The sequence below is a fragment of the Notothenia coriiceps genome, unplaced genomic scaffold (genome assembly GCF_000735185.1).
Source record: "Notothenia coriiceps isolate Sejong01 unplaced genomic scaffold, NC01 NC01_scaffold00003315, whole genome shotgun sequence".
Classification (NCBI taxonomy): Eukaryota; Metazoa; Chordata; class Actinopteri; order Perciformes; family Nototheniidae; genus Notothenia; species Notothenia coriiceps.
The window spans coordinates 94,214-111,866 of NW_011336016.1; the positions used below are offsets into that span (position 1 = coordinate 94,214).

Here is a 17,653-nt window from a genome sequence, read left to right on the forward strand (position 1 = left end):
ATTCTTCCGGGTACCGCATGATGTCAAGCGTTTCACGGAACCAAATGGACCAATCCGTGGAGCCGTTACGTTACGTCCGCGGAGCCGTTACGTTAAGCCCCCGCTGATTGGTCCTAATTGACCAATCCACACACACACTGAGTGCATGCAGCTCTGCTGATCTCTCCTCCCTGGCTGCAGGCTGATAACAGACAGTTGGGATTGCGGCGAAATTCTCTCTGCAGACCCATTCTCACAGCGTTTATCAACCTTTTTCTTACTCAATATCAAGCCACACTTATTGTTTTTACTTCGGCTGTGACTTTGTGTGTGCTCAGGGTGAGTTTGGATGTGTTTCGCTGTGTATCGCTAAACAAGGAAACCACACCTCCACGGAGCCAAGCGCGATTCACAACGAACCAACCAATCAGAGCACACTGTGCTCACAGGGAGGGTGGGGGCTGGAGCTATTGGAGCTACAATGAGCCGTTAAAGGCAGAGAGTGAAATTCAGTGAATACACGTAGTTTACAGAGATGCTGTATGAGAAACCAAAGTGATTTTGGAAAATTGCACAATAAAAAAATCTATTCTAGTAGACCTTAACAATGGAATTATGATCAGTGGAAATAGCCATGACATGGGACCTTTAAGAAGAAATATAACTGGTGTAATGTCTTTTTAATTTTTTTAATGTCTACAGGTCCGGATCATACGACTTGTCGGAATGATGCTTGTGATCTTCGTGAAAAAGATGCACAAGAACCACATAAAGGAAGTGGCTGCAGAGCATGTGGGGACTGGAATCATGGGGAAAATGGTTTGTTCACACCAAACTCAGACAAACTGCCTCACAATACACATAGTAATAAGTAACCTTGAGATAAATGTGCAGTGTTGTTTTCCATGAAAGTGCAAGAGGTCAAGGAGTAAAATGGCTGTATGTTCAGTATAAAGAACAAAATAAATGTTGCAGCAGTTTCAAGGTATACCGTCGTATGAAAGTCGACGGTTATCATACCAAGTACATTTGCTAATCTACTCAAATAAATGCCATAAATGAGTGCTGTCTGGCACTTACAGTACATTTGTATTGTTATAATAATAACTGTTCTGATTACAGTATACAGCAGCCTCAGTTAGAATTTTTTTTTTCAATGTTACATAGACCTTATTCCTGCATGAATGAAAATATGTTGTGTTTAACCCTTTTAATGTTCGTGTGTGATGTTTTTTGCAGGGGAACAAAGGAGGTGTGGCAGTGAGGTTTGTTTTCCACAACACTAGCTTCTGCATCGTGAACTCCCATCTAGCAGCACACGTTGAAGACTTTGAGCGCCGCAACCAGGACTATAAAGACATCTGCGCCCGCATGACCTTCCACTTACTGGACCACCCCCCTCTCAGCATCGTCAAACACGAGTGAGTTCCTCAGCCACTAAATGTCCGGAGGGAGATAATTGAATTAAAGTGCAAACTCAGGATTATGCTTGTATCGCCAGTTTAGGATTGTGTTAAAAATATTGTGTTTTATTATTGGTTTCAAATGATTTTATTACTTTTTCAGAATTCTACAAAACTACCTTTTTTTAATAATTCTATACTACCGAGCTTATTACTTAATACACTGACTTGTCAATGTCTCCGTCTCTACAAACATAAGCTGCTCACTACCAGTCTTGTTGACATGATTTGAGTTTTCACAAGGATAATCCTTACCACTACAAACGTGTTGCTGTGATTCTGTTGTGTTAAGCCATCTTTGTCTCTGTTTGTGTTTCAGTGTAGTAATCTGGCTCGGGGATTTGAACTACCGTCTGTGTTTGTACGATGCTGCTGAGGTCAAACATCACATTGCTCAGAATGACCTCAAAAAGCTTCAGGATGTTGATCAGGTAAGAGTCTGTTGAAAACTAAGCACCACTTTTACTTATGTTTTACTTTGAATTAAGACAACTATCAGCAGGTTTTTAGAAATAATGGCTTTTGTGATAAATATTCCGTACCAAGAAAATCCCATGTCAGTCTGTTTGTTTCTTTAATAACAGTTTCCCTCGGCAGCAGTTTTAGAATAACTTCAGTCATTTGTCATGTATTCAGTATTTCTGACACAGAATAAGATGCTTTTTAGCTCTTAAGCTGTAGCTGTTATGTGTCTGTTGTGACCTTTGATGTGTAAATATGAATTTGTGACATGAATGAAACATATTTTCATATTTCATTTTTTAAATAAATATTTGATGATAAATAGAAGTTTGGCAAATGAATAAGGGAAGCTGTTTTGCAAATAGCATGATTAAACAGATTGCTAAAGATAACTACACTCGCTGTGTTTGTAATCTGCCATTATTTCCTCTATGACTTATCTGTTTGATAATGATTACTGATTTTGATTGGACTCCTTCACCAAATTAAACTTTGATGTGTTGCCATTTTCCATTGTGTAGCTGAACATTCAGAGGCAGACAAAGAAAGCCTTCACAGACTTCATGGAGGGAGAGATCAACTTCATTCCCACGTACAAGTACGACCCCAAAACGGATCGATGGGACTCAAGGTGAAAACATTGATCCCTGTATAGTACCTTCTGCTTTCTCCCCATATACGAAACAATCCTCCGGGGCTCTGTTTTGTTTTTGCCAAGTTGTCCTGTTTTGTTTTGTTTGTTCTTTGGAATCCGGATTCATTTTTGCCAGTCAGGAAGCTTGTTCCAGCTTATCGTTGCACTAACACAGAGTCAGCAGTACTGTATGTGTGTCTGAGGTCTCACCCTTCACTCTGCCTCTGAAACTGTTTCCTGCAGTGGGAAGTGCCGTGTCCCGGCTTGGTGTGACCGAATCCTGTGGAGGGGCAGCAATATCAAGCAGCTCAAATACCGGAGTCACATGGAGCTGCAAACTAGTGACCACAAGCCTGTCAGTGCTCTCTTCACTGTGGGGGTGAGAAGCTATACTGACACAAAACAACAACACAAAGACTGGTTTTAGTTAAAAAAAATGCACTGCTCTGACTTAAATATGACTAAATATGGCTGTGTGTTATTTGTGTAACAGGTCAAGGTGGTAAATGAGCCGCGCCACAAAAAAGTGTTTGAGGAGATTGTGCGCGCGATGGACAGAATGGAGAATGATTTCCTTCCATCTTTAACGCTGAGCAGGAGAGAGGTAAACATAAAGTCCTCACATATTCATCACACTGTCTTATGATCCTTCCTTCATGATATCATCTCACGCACTAACCACTGGTGACCTTTAAAACAAAGAAGCTTGTTATGACTTCCCGTAAAAAAATTGGAGACACAAAAAAACAATCGCTTGAACCTGTGGTTAATGTTTTCTCTCTTTCCCTGTCCTGCAGTTCTCATTTGGGAATGTGAAATTCCGCCAGCTTCAGAAGGAGCACTTCCTGATAACGAATGACGGGCAGGTCCCCTGTCACTTCGCCTTCATCCCCAAACTCAACGACACGCAGTATTGTAAGTCTTGGCTTCGTGCCGAGCCAAGCGATGGATTCTTAGAGCCCAGTAAGTCTGAAAACTCCTCTTTGCTTTTTGTTGATATCTCTAGGGTTATTACCTCGAGTTTAGATCTGTGATCAGGTAGGGCTGTGCGATTATGGCAAAAATCATAATCACGATTATTTTGGTCAATAATTGATATCCCGATTTATTAAAAACGATTATCCATTTACTTTGAAAACATCCATTTATTGAAAAAACAAAAATGGAACAGTATGTTTTTAACAGTTGATTACCCTGAACTATAAGTATAAAACTATATCAACTGAAAAACCAATGAAAAAAATGTATTAAAGAAATTAATTAAAAAAATAATAATCGTTTTATTTCGATTACGTTGTTTTCGTAATCGTTGCAAGCCAAAATCGTAATCGAGATTAAAATACGATTAATTGCACAGCCCTATGATCAGGTACACAATTCTCCGGGACAACTTTTATGTCTTGTGTTTTGCTACTTTAAAACAATATTCTGAGACAATATCTTACCAGTTTTTAAATGTAGAATAACTGGATTACTTTCTGTCACTTTTTGGTAATGATACCAAGTGTGCAAATAAAGACAAGAAAAAATAAAAATTACGATATTGTTTGTATTATGTAAATCTGAAAAGAGGAACAACATCTAGTGAAAGTCATGCCTTCAGGCTGGGGAAATGGTGTCATCATCCAAGGATGGTTTGGCACATTGGCGTTGCTCGATTGAAATGTGGGGCAGCAGCAGCAGCTACTCATGAGTTCATCTAAATTAACCTACATACAAATTCCACATTCACTCTTGAATGACTCAGTAACAAGAACAGTGAGCAAACTACGCTGGTTTGTACTTTGATATTTTTCCCCTTTACATATGAAATAAGAACATTGTGTGAGCCCACTTAGTTTAAAGTGTATTTCAAAATTGTTCCTCTCCTTATAATCCCTATCCAGGGTGTCCGCGGGGTCTTAAAAAGTATTAAAAGTTGATAAATCAATTTAGCGAAAATTAAGTCTATTAAAAAGTATTAAACGGCATTTTCCAAGGGATTTGACGTCATCTGAACAGGACATCACACGCTCACTGCTTGATAGCGCGCGAAGGTCCATTTACGCCGGTTGTTAAACAACATCGTTATGGGGAAATGCAAGTTTGCGTCCAAATGGTCGGAAGATAAGGAGGAAGGACAATCAATACTGTATAGAGTAAAGTGTGTTGCCAATGTAACCGGTTAAAACTCAAAGTGGCGATGAGGTCTTAAAATGTATGGAAAGGGTCTTGAAAGGAATTACATTTGACTTCAGGATTCCTGCATACACCCTGCTCTCACTTTTCAATGTCTTGGTCATTCTGATTATGCCTTATTTTTATGTAACGATAACGAAATACAGTCACCTTTATTTGCATCCTAACAGAGTTACACCGTTTCATATATTCCATTCCTATCCAAACCCAGTCATTTTGGTTATTGTGGAGAATCATGCCCTTTACACGTTTTTTAATCTTTCAATAAAACATCTTACTGAACAGACGAGACCCTGGAGATCTACCTGGAGGTGTACGTCAGTAAAGACTCTGTCACGCTGCTGAACTCCGGAGAGGACGCCATAGAGGACATCTTGGTGCTCCATCTGGACCGGGGCAAAGACTACTTCATCACCATCTCTGGGAACTACCTGCCCAGCTGCTTCGGCACCTCGCTGGAGACCCTGTGCCGCATGAAGAAGCCCATCAGAGAGATCCCCATCACCAAGCTGATCGACCTGGTGAGGGAGAAGGAGATCCAGTCAGACCTGTTTACAGCGATACGATTAGTGAACACAGACATATTTCCCTCAGATTAGTGAAACACCAGATAGTGAAACATAAACCTTCCTTTACAAACCGCATTTACATTCAGATTGTCCTCACTCTGTAGCTTTTCGCCACCTGAAACCGGAGTGGGGACGTGTGAGAGCTTGTTCCCCCCCCTCAGGGTAAACTAAGTCACACAGTCTAAATTTGGAGCGCATGAAATGTCTCAACCTGTATATTTCTGGCCAAGGGAACAAGGAAGTGGCAACATCTCATAAAGGGAGCTCCTAAAGAACAGGGAAGACTGACTCAAGTTAGAGCTTTTTATAAATACACTCCTATGATCTTTAGAAGTTCACCTCCGTCTGTCTCCAAAATGCTCTTTTCGACATAATCTGGTTTTGCTTTGTTATATGCTATCATTCAGTACTCCTTTGCATTTCTAATTGCACTATTTGATTTCCTACTGGCCTTGTGCCTTTGATCAAAGTACAATCTATTGTAAGTCTACTCTTCTGATTCTGTTTACGCATATCTTTTTCCATCTTCTTTTCTCTTTCCTCTTGTTTCCCATCATCGCATCCTTACTGCCTTGATCATTCCTTTCCAACTCTTCACTGTGGTTGTGGGCTGACTTCTTGTTCAGGAAGAGGACAGCTTCATGGAAAAGGTAACATATTAACGATACTGATTATAGCTATCGGGCAAATCGAGGTCAATCAAAACCAAATGTCTGCTTTATGACACTTTATTGACCTTCCTCAAACACTCATCTCATAAAAGGTAAATCGGTACCTTGCCAACCAACAAGCAGAAAGGAGTGGAAGATTTTAATGTTGTGGCAAATATTATCTTTCACTCTCTTTCTGAAAATAAGATTAGAAGCCGGATACCAATTTTTGGTCTGAACGATTTGTACGCAGCTAGAAATTGGAGGGGAATTACCCTGGGACACTTGAAACCTGATCCAGTGGAGTTAAGTTTCGAGGCTTGTCATCGCACAAAATGCTGCAAACTACTTATTAAGCTTTTAAATGTGTTAGTCGGTGTATTTTTGACCTTTCAGTTTGTTTCTGTTTTGTTACTTTATGCTTAAATAATCTCCTAGCTCTTACTCCATACTCCATCTACTCATTTTACCCTTATAAAGTAAACCATACTTCCTATTCCACGAACAAGCAATTATTTTGAGCTACAATATTGTGCACAGGTTGATTTAAAAAAAATGCCTTCAGTAGCTAATCAGAAAATTGAATGGGTTTCATATTCGCTTTTACATTTCCGGAATCTGACAAGGGCAACAATTGTTAACCTAACAGACCTCACTGTGCCAGCTCGGTTGTAATCTGTGTGTGTGGATCACTCGGCCATTAAATCTCCTCCGGCCCATTGAGGACAGGGTACACCAGCCCAATGAAATGTAAACACGCAAACACACTAAATCCCATTTCACAGCAGGTCACCATGGCTGCACAGCTCACATTCACATGATTAAAGCTCATGAGGAGGAGTATTAGAGTCTGTTCAGCTAAGCTTGAACACTGAAGCCAAACGACAAGTAGTTTCACAACTTGTTACGAGTGTAAAAACTGAGCAGCTGAGTAAAGTAACATCCAGTTGGGGGTGTCGTTTCTTAACCATGTAGCAATTTATATATTATAGCTTTTGGAGTTGAAACATCTTTCAACATCCAAACAGCTTTTGGAGTTGAAACATTAACAGATTATCATATTAGTTCTACATGTTAGCGTCGTCCCCCATTAAAGCCCCACTCCAGTTTCCCCTGCATTTCTGTGCAGCTTCACTGTCTGTGGTTATTTTTAGACGTCTCTCCTGAGGCTCGGGAATCCATGAGCAGAGACAAAAATAATGTGATATTCTGCCGTTTTTAAAATGTCTCTCCTTCATTCAAGTTTCCACGCCAAAGAGATAATCTCGACCTCACAGCGGCTCCTTCTCCGTCACTAACTGATCAGATGTCTCATGTGCAGACACTCGAGAAGTCTCTAGGAATCACACAGTTTGAGGATATAATACAATCACGTCATTCATTTCGATATGTTTTCTTTCAGTGATTAAATGGAAGAAAGTCATTATATTATTGCAGGAAATAATAACAAAGAGTGTTATCTGTCATCAGGAGAGGTCAAAGGTTAGCTTCCTGATGTCTGAAGGTGCAAGTACAGAAGACAAACCGCTGAAGATCCCCAAGGAAGTGTGGATTCTTGTCAACCATCTCTACACCAGGTCCTGTGATCAGGTAAGAAGGCCATAGCTGATAAAACGTTTACTACAACTGATAAACACTCACAATCTCAGCTCCATGTACCATGCACGCGAGGGGTGTTGTCATTATATTGTAGTTTTTTTTTGTTTATGTGCTTGCCTCAAAGGGAGTAATATAGCCAAATTAGGGCAGAAGGATTATGGCCCAAATGATAAGAACAATTATTCTGATCAATATTTAGATGACTTATTGATTTTAAAGGTCCCATGTCAGGCTCTTCCTGTTATTACCCGTCCCCTTGTGTGTTATGAAGGATTTGATGCATGTAAACAGTCTGCAGAGTCACAAACCCTCAAAGTACAGCCTGTCGCGAGTAAAACTCTAACACAGAAAATACCTGTCTATGCTGCTGCCCCAGAACGCCTCGTTGGAGATTTGTCTCTTTCCATTGTTTACTTCTTGTGTCGTAGTGACGTAACTTTGCGGACTTCCTCTCACACACACACTCACACTCAGCCTTATCTTTTCTCAGCCGCAGCTCTGCGGATTTCTCAGCCTGAACTCAGCCTGAGCACACACACACAAACAAACTCACAGCCAGGCTACGAGTGTGTGTGTGTGTGTTCAGGCTGAGTTCAGGCTGAGTTTCGCTGTGTCGCGCTGTCTCGCAGACCCCACGCAGCAACCAGGAAACAACACCTGTAATCCAGCTCACACTGTCCGCTCCTCACAGCAGCGAGCCGCGCATCGTCCCGCCAACACGGCACCCAGACCCCACGCAGCATTCTCATCTGTTTGTCATTACTGGTGTCATATTGTGGTTGCTAACGCCATTGTAACACATAATCACCTATGTTCCGCTGTAACGGTGAATACACATACTACAGTATACAGAGATGCTGTATGANAAACCTGACGAGTTTGAATTTGAGTTGATTATGAGTTTATTTTCAATTGATAATTAGCTCACAATAAGTTCACTTTAGTTACTCACACAACTTGACACAAGTCCGGACTTATAAGTCCGGACCTGAACCTGAACCTCTGGACTTGAGTCCGGACCTGAACCTGAATGTGAGTCCAGGTACATAGCACTAATCACCGATGTTCCGCTGTAACGGTGAATACACATGCTACAGTATACAGAGATGCTGTATGAGAAACCAATGTGACTTTGGAACATTGAACAATGTAAATCTATTCTAGTAGACCTCAACAATGGAATTATGATCAGTTTTTTAAATTGTTTATTTAGCAGGGACAATGCACAGTAATGAACACTTAAAACATTCAAATGTGTCAAGCGTAACAGTGCAAGATTTAGCTTTGAGCTCATTTCCATCCGCAGTCCCTCACATAAAACATTTAAGAAGATTACATTTTACAAACATAGCAAAAACAAATACATGATATGCAACATTTAAATGGAGTAAGCATTGCTTTCACCTCCATGTTGTGCTTTTTTTAATGTAAAACTGTGGGCTGCACTATATTGAGAAAAACTGAAGTTGCAACATGTTTTTATTTTGTGAGTATATTGGTTTGTGAAAAGATAAACCAGCACAGAGGTACTAGTGGGACATGTTTTTAAATGTTCAGTATTTTGTCCCTGTGTGTCTCCCAGGAGGACTTGTTCCAGACGCCAGGCCTGCAAGAGGAGCTGCAGAGCATCATCGACTGTCTGGACACGAGCATCCCAGAATCCATCTGTATCCTTCTTTGTAAAGCCGGGCCCTGCAATGCCAAACAAAACAGAAGATAAACGAGCAGCTACTTTCATACTAAACAATAACAAAAAACTGATGACTACAATTATTTCACCCAGCTTCTTCTGGTTGGATTCCTACATTAAGGCGGTTTTTCGCTGCTTCGAATAAATGATTAATGTTTCTCTGAAGCTGTTTCACAGTTACTTAGGTTCCAGGCAACCAATGACTAAAATCTTTCACTCGTATAAAATGTATAGTAGTATTATAGCCAAAACAACCAGGATCTAAAAAGTATATCGGAACAATGTGGCTTAAAGTTTAAAACGCATTTTATAAAAAAGTCAATTTCTGAATGCTTCTGACAGACAACGTGCAAATGCAATGGATGAACTTGATTAAAAGGACAAATTCCTCTCTAGGTTAGAAAACATTTGGAATCATTTGATATAATGTCAGAACACAACTCGAGAATAACATCTAGTGTCGTTTAAACATTTGAATACGGAAAAGATGCATATTAAACCTGTAACTCATGGACGAGGAAGGGCTAGCATTATTAGCATTACCATGAGGATAAAAAGGGGCTTGTTGTTCCCTGACTGTTGAAGTAGCCGGCTGTAACCACTCTGTAGCCGAGGCTCTGCTGATCTTCTTGGAGGCCTTGCCGGAGCCGGTGGTTTGTTACGAACTCTACCAGCGGTGCCTCGACTGCTCTCATGACAGCCGCCTCTGCAAACAGGTGCAGTGTTTAGGAAATGTTTTAGCTTTGCATTATCCCAGGATTTTTCAGTAATGTGTTCGACTAATCTTTTTTTGACATTTGACAGTTGATCTCCCAGTTGCCCCGCGCTCACCGCAACGTGTTCCGATACTTAATGGCCTTCCTGAAGGAACTCCTCAAACACTCACACAACAACAACCTGACTGCCAGCCTCATAGGTATGAAACCTCCTCGACATTCTTTTATATTTTAGGGAGATTATTTCTCTGAGTTGGTGCGGCTACTGTCTGTCTCTAGAAGTGTTCAAAGAGACCGCGGGATTGTTAGCAGCTTTGATCTGCAGTACTTTATGAGAATAGAGTTCTGTAATACAGCTCAAGGCCACGCAGAAGTGTTAAGTGCAAGCAGAAGAATTATGTAGGAAATGAAATGCTTAACAGGAAACCAGTGCAAAAAGGTGTTATATGCTTCCTTTTTAAACATGTAATTAAGAGTCTGGCTGCTTTTAAAGGTATTGTGTGCACATTACATTCATGGCAGCCTTTCTGCTAAATAACTTTGCCACAAGGTTAAAGGCTAAGTGCTGGTTGTACAGATCAGTTAACATTGTTCAATATTTCTGGCTTTAAAGTAAAATAAGTTGTGCCTTCGTCCTTTTGTATTTCAGCTACACTCTTTGCCAGCCTCCTCATCCGACCCCCTCCCAACCTGATGGGCAGGCAGACGCCACACGAGCGGCAGAAAACCATCGACTTCATCCTGGGGTTCCTCATGGCTGCAGACGAGGAGTAACCAAGGACAAAGGTACCTCATCACAACAACAGCCAGGTGTGGAGGAAATCCCTCTCCTGATCTGCTGTTGGCTATGGACCTGCTGGACGCTGTGTAACGTGATCCATGTGCTACATTATCATCTATTGGCGTCCAGTGCAGAGGTTTTGCACCCGTTTCACAAACTCTCATGTCAGAGGAACTCGAGACCAAGTGTCCTATCTTCAGTTTGTTCACAGTGTGACAGCTCAGTGGATTCGTTAGTACTTGTGTCGAGGTTTGAACTGTTGCCTCTGCACTTTCTGAACACCTCCACACTCGAGCTGTCCTTCTTACCATGCCAAAACAACCCCTGAACAGTGAGTGGTGTGAATGTGAAAACACTACCTATCCAGAGATGCTAAGCAAAATACTAAATTACACTAAAAGAAAATTCCTGAAGTTTTAAGAAGTAGACTGAATACAATTATAAATAGTTTGAAATGGGATAATTATAGAAAAATGTATCGCTAAGAATGTTAAAGCTTTAGATAAATCATGACAATCATCATTTTAACTGAGGGGACAACATTATAGATATCTTCGAGAACTTTTGGTTAACATAATCCTTGTATTTTAACTGTTATTTATATATTTTTTTCCATGTTTGCAACACTTTATGGTTTCTATGGTTTATTTTCAAGCTCTGCATTCTTTTTAAAAATGCATCGCTTTTTTTTTTATCGTCATAGATAACTGTGTCGTGGACGTTTTGATGTTGTTTTGTAACTCAAAGCCTAAGCCCTACATCTAGTTTTGCCAGTTCCTCTCGAGTTTCAAAACACTCTGTTAACACTCTAACTTCCTGGTCAACCGGAATCAAAGAAAGAGTCACCCTCTGATTCTCTGTGTCTTAAACCGTGTAATACTGATTGTTTCCGTGTCTCATGGGTGTTTGACTGTCCGTATCGTGATGCAAATCTGTAAATGTGTCCTACAGTTTGTCATGAAGGTGGTACTGTTATTGTCTGTGTTTGTTTATGTGTCTATTTCCAAACTTCTGCCTCATCTTAAAGCACATTTTTGTTATTTTAGGCCTGTGCGATGCCAAGATACAGCTGTCGTTCCCCGTAGTGAAACCAGATGTGTAATACTCTTGCTTTTAGGTGATGCAGCACGTTCACGGTGCAAGATATAATGACCCATTATTCTACCGGATACAAACTGTTTCATGTGTGCCACTAAGTTCATTTTTTCTTCTGTATTCACTGTTGAAAGATATTTCCTTGTTACTGAAATAAGGAACTGTTATGCTCTGTGTAATAGCCATTTCCTCTTTCATAGTTTTACCCAATATGTCAGCATTAGTTCTCCTAGTTGAAAAAAATATTTACATGTATGACATTTCCCTGTATCTCCTGTAGTGTATACATGTCAGAAAAAAGCCCAGAGGTTTTCTTCTCCGAGGCTCCAGGACGTTCAGAAGATGTATTGTTTGGTGACAACACTAACAATCATGTCATGTATAGTCCGGCTGACATTACTCATCTCTTGCGTAGTTTTTTTCTGCCTTATTGCCATCAATACACCATTTCCCTCTGATGATGTAAACATAGCTGAGCTTTTTCACTAAGAGGCTCGGCCTGTACGAATAATTCCCAGTGGTTCAGATTTGGGAGTCATTCTGTATGTATTTAAATCAATATAATCGATAACCTCTGATTTCCTTCTTTTATGCTACTGTTCAAAATGATGTACTGCATCGTGCTTTTTGTCTTCAGTTTTTGTCACAATCTGTTCATAAAATTAAGGTACATTTAAAAAGGTACATGAGGAAACACTCGCACCTGTTTTCAACTTTTCAGAGTTTTGGTGCTTTAATTTATTCAACAGAAATAAAACTGTGTATAAAGCTGTTTTTGTTTTCCATTGACCCCTGCTTTATTATTGGAAGCTTGTTATTCAGATGATAAACAAGGTTTTTCAGGAGCGCACTCTTCAGGTACATGTGAAATCGTTACAGGCTGATGTTCGTGGTATATTTAGTCCGCTCAGTGCACGGTGAGAGATCTTCACCTGGACGCTACATTCTCCGTCTCTGCGGTATAAGACCCCCCCGCCGCCCTGGACCTGCTGCCACTTTCTCCCTGTTGTGTTTAGTCCAGTTTGAACCTCAGAGCCATGGCCATGCTGCGAGTGTCTTCCTACCGAAAGCTATTCGAGGATGAAAGATGGAGTCGGAATGGAGGGTCGAGTGCGCAGTGTGCGGGGGGGTACCGGGCCTCCGTCAGGTCAGTGAGGGGCTCTGGGTGGAGGGCAGCTTCAGTATTTGTAGGCCTACTGCACTTCACCAATTTAAAAGATATTGATAAATTAGTGACAGTTTTTCTGCTGAGAATATGTCATATAAGAAGTTTATTTATTTTTTTATCAGAAAACCATTTTGGGGTAACATATCTGAGAGGGGTTCCGCATGTTCTCCTGAATGTTGATGGAAAATGTATGGGGGTAAAACATTCTGGTGATCCATTTTCTAAGTTTGATCAAAAATGGTCAAAATATGGAAGTAAAACTTGTTAAGAACCGGTGAAAAACATCTCAGCTGTGTAATGGGTGGGGAATCTTTTTTCTTTTAGAGCTTTTTCATCTTTGTATAGCTACATTATGTATTTCTTTTTTTGCTTAAAAGTTGGTTGTTTTTTTCTTTTTATTATTACAATCTACAAAAAGATACAGGAGAGAAAATGATTACGGATGGTCTGAAAGTAGATCACCATTACTTCTTCTCACTTCCCTCCTAGCACTGTACAAATTCCTTTTGTCCTCATGGAAATAATTCCATCACAGTCTATGTTCATTTACCGTGACAGCAGGGCTGAAAGCACTGAAGCATTAACAGAATGAGGCTGCACCGTGGTCAAACACTTACTGTGTTTGCCTTTTCTTTATTAAAGTCATTAACTATGCCTGAAGGTGGACAAATGACCCCCCAGGATCCTTCATTTCCAGTCTTGTCTTTGGTGCTTTGTGTCCTCCTCTCAGGGGGGCCTCCATAGATGAGTGTGACTGTGACAACTTAGACTTTGTAGCTGCGAAGGCGCTCAACAAAGAGGGTCTGAGCCGGTTTGTCCAGGACAGAAACGTCATCGGTTCCCTGAACGACCGCCTGGTCCGGGTTATTGAGCTGGTGAGGACAAACTGCTCGAGACGCATCAGCACTTTATCTTTCTTCTGCCCCTTGCTAAATGAAGAAGTGAATCTAACTCTTTACATAAAGAATATACCAGTGTAATAAATATGTGTAATCCTTTACTTCAGCAAAAGTACTAATACGACACTGTAAAAATGCTTCACAACAACTTCAAGTCGTCGTTCAAATCCCTAAGTAAAATATATAGGTTAATATATAATAGAAAGTGAACTGCTGCATTAATGTACACTATATACTGTTTTTTCTGCTGTACATGTTTAAAGGGCCCTATTATGCTCATTTCCAGGTTCATATTTGCCTCCCTCTGACCTCAACTTTGGGATTTTAACCTTTTGAAGACTATTTAAATGCGCAAAAACCTACATAACACACACTACAGGAAATGGAAAACCCCCAAAAGAATTATAGGTGCCCATTAAGGTTGTGTTCATTTTGTATCAAGTACCCCACGTTTGTACTTAAGTACAGTATAGAGTAATGCTCTAACTTACATGATTTATATATACTGTACAGTGTATAGCTATAATACCTTATTAATCTGTCTCTATGCCCTGTAGGCTCATTGTTTTGAGGAGGAGAACGAGTCTCTTGAATGTCAGATAGTTGATCTGGAGGAGCAGCTGAGCAGGCGGCAGGCCTCCAGCAGCTCCTCCTCTGTGGTCCTGCCTCACTTCAGTCTGGATGCCGTGGTGGAGAGGCTGCGCAGGGAGAGGGTAACGTACTGCTGCTGCTGCTGGGTGTGTCTGTGCATGTTTCTCTGTGTGACATTCCTATAATGTTTTTGCACGTCCCATCGCATCCCATCAATTTGACTTCAGTTTGTACAGTGACAGGCGGGGTTGATCTATAACCTTGTCAACATCCATCACTGTCGTCTCTGCGTCTCCCTGCAGGACGAGATCCTGTGTGACACCGAGGAGCGGCAGAAAGAGCTGGAGCGTCTGGTGACGGAGTATGAGAAGGCCGCTCAGCAGAGGATCCTCCTGCTGCAGGACCGGCAAGATGTTGCTGAGGTAAAACATCTTATAATAACAATAAAGGTTAATGTTTTAAAAGTCTTTATTTGTCTCATACTGCCTGTGCTGCTGCACCTCTTTTCACCCTCTTTCTGACACTAGAGCTCTGTCTGCTCTGATTGGTTAGCTGGCCAACTCCTGTTGTGATTAGTCAACCGCAAAGAGATTTCCCACTCCTTAGCCTATCACGTAGAATGTCTTGGAGCGCTAGCCAATGGGAGCACAAGTGTTACATAGTGATGTCACTATGTTACAGAAGTAAACAAAGTAGTTTAATCGAGGCGTTTCAGGAAGGGGGGGGGGAAGTGTGTGGGAGAGAAACTTTGGGATTTTAGCTTGTGCAGAACATTTACATGCACACAAACCTTTTTTCATTTCATTTCATTTCAAACCTTTATTTAACGAGATTGGTCCCATTGAGATCATAGATCTCTATTTCAAGGGAGACCTGCAGCATATAGGTTCCACACGAAACTTTATAACACACTACAGAAAAGAGAAACCCCAACAATCATAATAGGTCCTCTTTAAAATAACACAAACAATAAAAACAAAACTATGTTTCAATAACCAGGTAAGGGTTACTTTTGGATTTAAAAGCGTTTAACAATCAATTCATTATTTTCAAGTCAGCAACATATTCCATGCCAAGGGTGACGAATACACAAATACACTTTTTCCATAAAACATGAACAGGCCTCAGATGCAGATTGTCCTCAGTTTTTTTTGCATGATAAAGACACAAACAGTTGGTAGTACAGTAGAAGCTGAGATACATTTTCAGTCACCAGTGTGGGTTAAGCTCCAAAAACAGTACCCATATGCAACATTTACCCATAATGCAACCTCTAGCACCATTCATTAGACCCCCAGATGCCTGGTAATTACTATGTCTCTAAAACTCATTAAACAAATTGCTGAATGTTAAGTCCATAAGTCTACTTAAGCATGTAAATCTTTAATTCCTTTAGTTTTGCTGCACATGCTCATACCTTTGTTGTGCTGATGTACCTTCAGCACTAGATGGCAGTGTTGTAAAGCCTCCTCCTCCTCCTCCTCCTCCTCCTCCTCCTCCTCTTGGTGAATCAGCTGAAACTCTGCACAGCTGCTGCTCTGTAGCCCAATCAGTGTTGATCACCAGCAGTCATTCAGTCTGGGCTGGTGGCCCACTGCAACCTGAGACACCAACTTTTCCACACACACACACACACACACACACACACACACACACACACACACACACACACACACACATGTGTGTGTGTGTGTGTGGAAAAGTTGGTGTCTCAGGTTGCAGTGGGCCACCAGCCCANCAGAACACATTTTATGACCAATTTATGCAGAAATCCAGGTAGTTCCAAAGGGTTCACATACTTTTTCTTGCAACTGTATATCTATGTTCTTAATATCTTCTTAATTTGAGACATTAACGAGAGCTTTTAATCGGTTTTAGGATCTCAGCTATGTATGTTTCTCAAGATCAAACCTTACATTTGACAGCTAAAGCTAAAAACCTACTTAAGTTATACTCCTACACAGTATGTTGCCAAATGTGAATACAAGACGTTTCTTTTTATTACTTTTACTTCAGGAAATGATCTTCACATTGGCTGATTTCTACCATACAAACTGTTTTGAATCAGCCATCTCCTTTTATTTTATTGCAATTTGAAAGAGCCCTTGTCTAAATCTCTAACAATGTTAATGTAAATAACAAAGGACTCTGGGGGAGATGACCCCCAACTCTCTGACTGACCTTTTCATCTTGTCCATGTTCGATTATGAAGCTGATTCATTAAGCCCTAGAAAACCTGCACGTTTTACTCAGAAAGAAATATATTAGCATGAAATAATATTTTACTTGTATCTTTGCCTCAATTTCTGTCTTTCTGACTACTTTCACTTGTGTGCAATGGCACTGTCTAAAATGTGCTTCACATTCTGTCCTAACACCAAGCAGACATCTGTCTTAGTTTAGCCGGAAACTGTAAATGAGAAAAGAGAAACTCTGTCCAAAGGTAGAATTGACCTCCCAGCATCTTTACTTCACTGAAAAACAACTTATGTCATTTGTTTATCTCTGCACTGAAAACTGTATGAGGACTGAAATGACACATTCAATCATGGCCCAATGTTTCCTCGTTGCATGATACACTAGATAACACATTTTAATCCTCTCTCCATATGTTGCTGTTGACGGGGCTTTTTTGGCTCTGCATGAAGGTCATCCCAGCTGTGTGTGTCACCACAGGGCTGGACATTTCTCCAACTTCCCTGTCTGACCTAGGTGCTACATTTTAAGTCATTTTCAAGACTATAAACAATTCCCGTTTCATCTCACTGCGGCTATATTTCCTCTCTCCCCCTCACCGTCTTGTGCTGGGCCTCCATGTTGGCCAGCTGCTCCTCGTAGATAGCCACTTGCTCCCTCAGCGCCAAACACTCTGCTGTCACAGCATCGACATCCTGCACAGAAAATCAAATTAACACAGGCAGCAAGTAAAAAAGTTCAACTTCATTTCAGGAGGTGTCTGAGAGGAACACTGCAGTCTGAGCAGTAAATCACACCACAGGTTGATGAAAAGTAGAACAAAAGTCTTTGTTCCCACCCTGAACAGCCATTTCAGGAACTATCAGCACATCCACCTGTTTCACTGAACAGCAAGTAGACACCGCAATGCAGAGGAAGGGGGAGGAGGAGGAGGAGGAGGAGGAAGATCAGAAGGAGGCTAACTAGATACAAAGCCCAGTCCA

General features: G+C 40.9%; 1 protein-coding gene across 1 annotated transcript in view; it reads left to right on the forward strand.

The window, feature by feature from the left end:
• Nucleotides 1–12,588, forward strand: part of ocrl (OCRL inositol polyphosphate-5-phosphatase) — a 13,077-nt gene extending 489 nt beyond the window's left edge. Inside the window, exons 2-15 of the mRNA XM_010766441.1 lie at nt 682–798; nt 1,219–1,400; nt 1,762–1,873; nt 2,426–2,535; nt 2,782–2,917; nt 3,032–3,142; nt 3,336–3,501; nt 5,002–5,237; nt 5,912–5,935; nt 7,406–7,525; nt 9,117–9,201; nt 9,813–9,940; nt 10,029–10,140; nt 10,590–12,588. Of these exons, the coding sequence (XP_010764743.1) occupies nt 682–798; nt 1,219–1,400; nt 1,762–1,873; nt 2,426–2,535; nt 2,782–2,917; nt 3,032–3,142; nt 3,336–3,501; nt 5,002–5,237; nt 5,912–5,935; nt 7,406–7,525; nt 9,117–9,201; nt 9,813–9,940; nt 10,029–10,140; nt 10,590–10,714 (1,764 nt within the window). The 3' untranslated portion in view covers nt 10,715–12,588. The remainder of the gene's footprint in view (nt 1–681; nt 799–1,218; nt 1,401–1,761; nt 1,874–2,425; nt 2,536–2,781; nt 2,918–3,031; nt 3,143–3,335; nt 3,502–5,001; nt 5,238–5,911; nt 5,936–7,405; nt 7,526–9,116; nt 9,202–9,812; nt 9,941–10,028; nt 10,141–10,589) is intronic.
• The last annotated feature ends 5,065 nt before the right edge of the window (nt 12,589–17,653 follow it).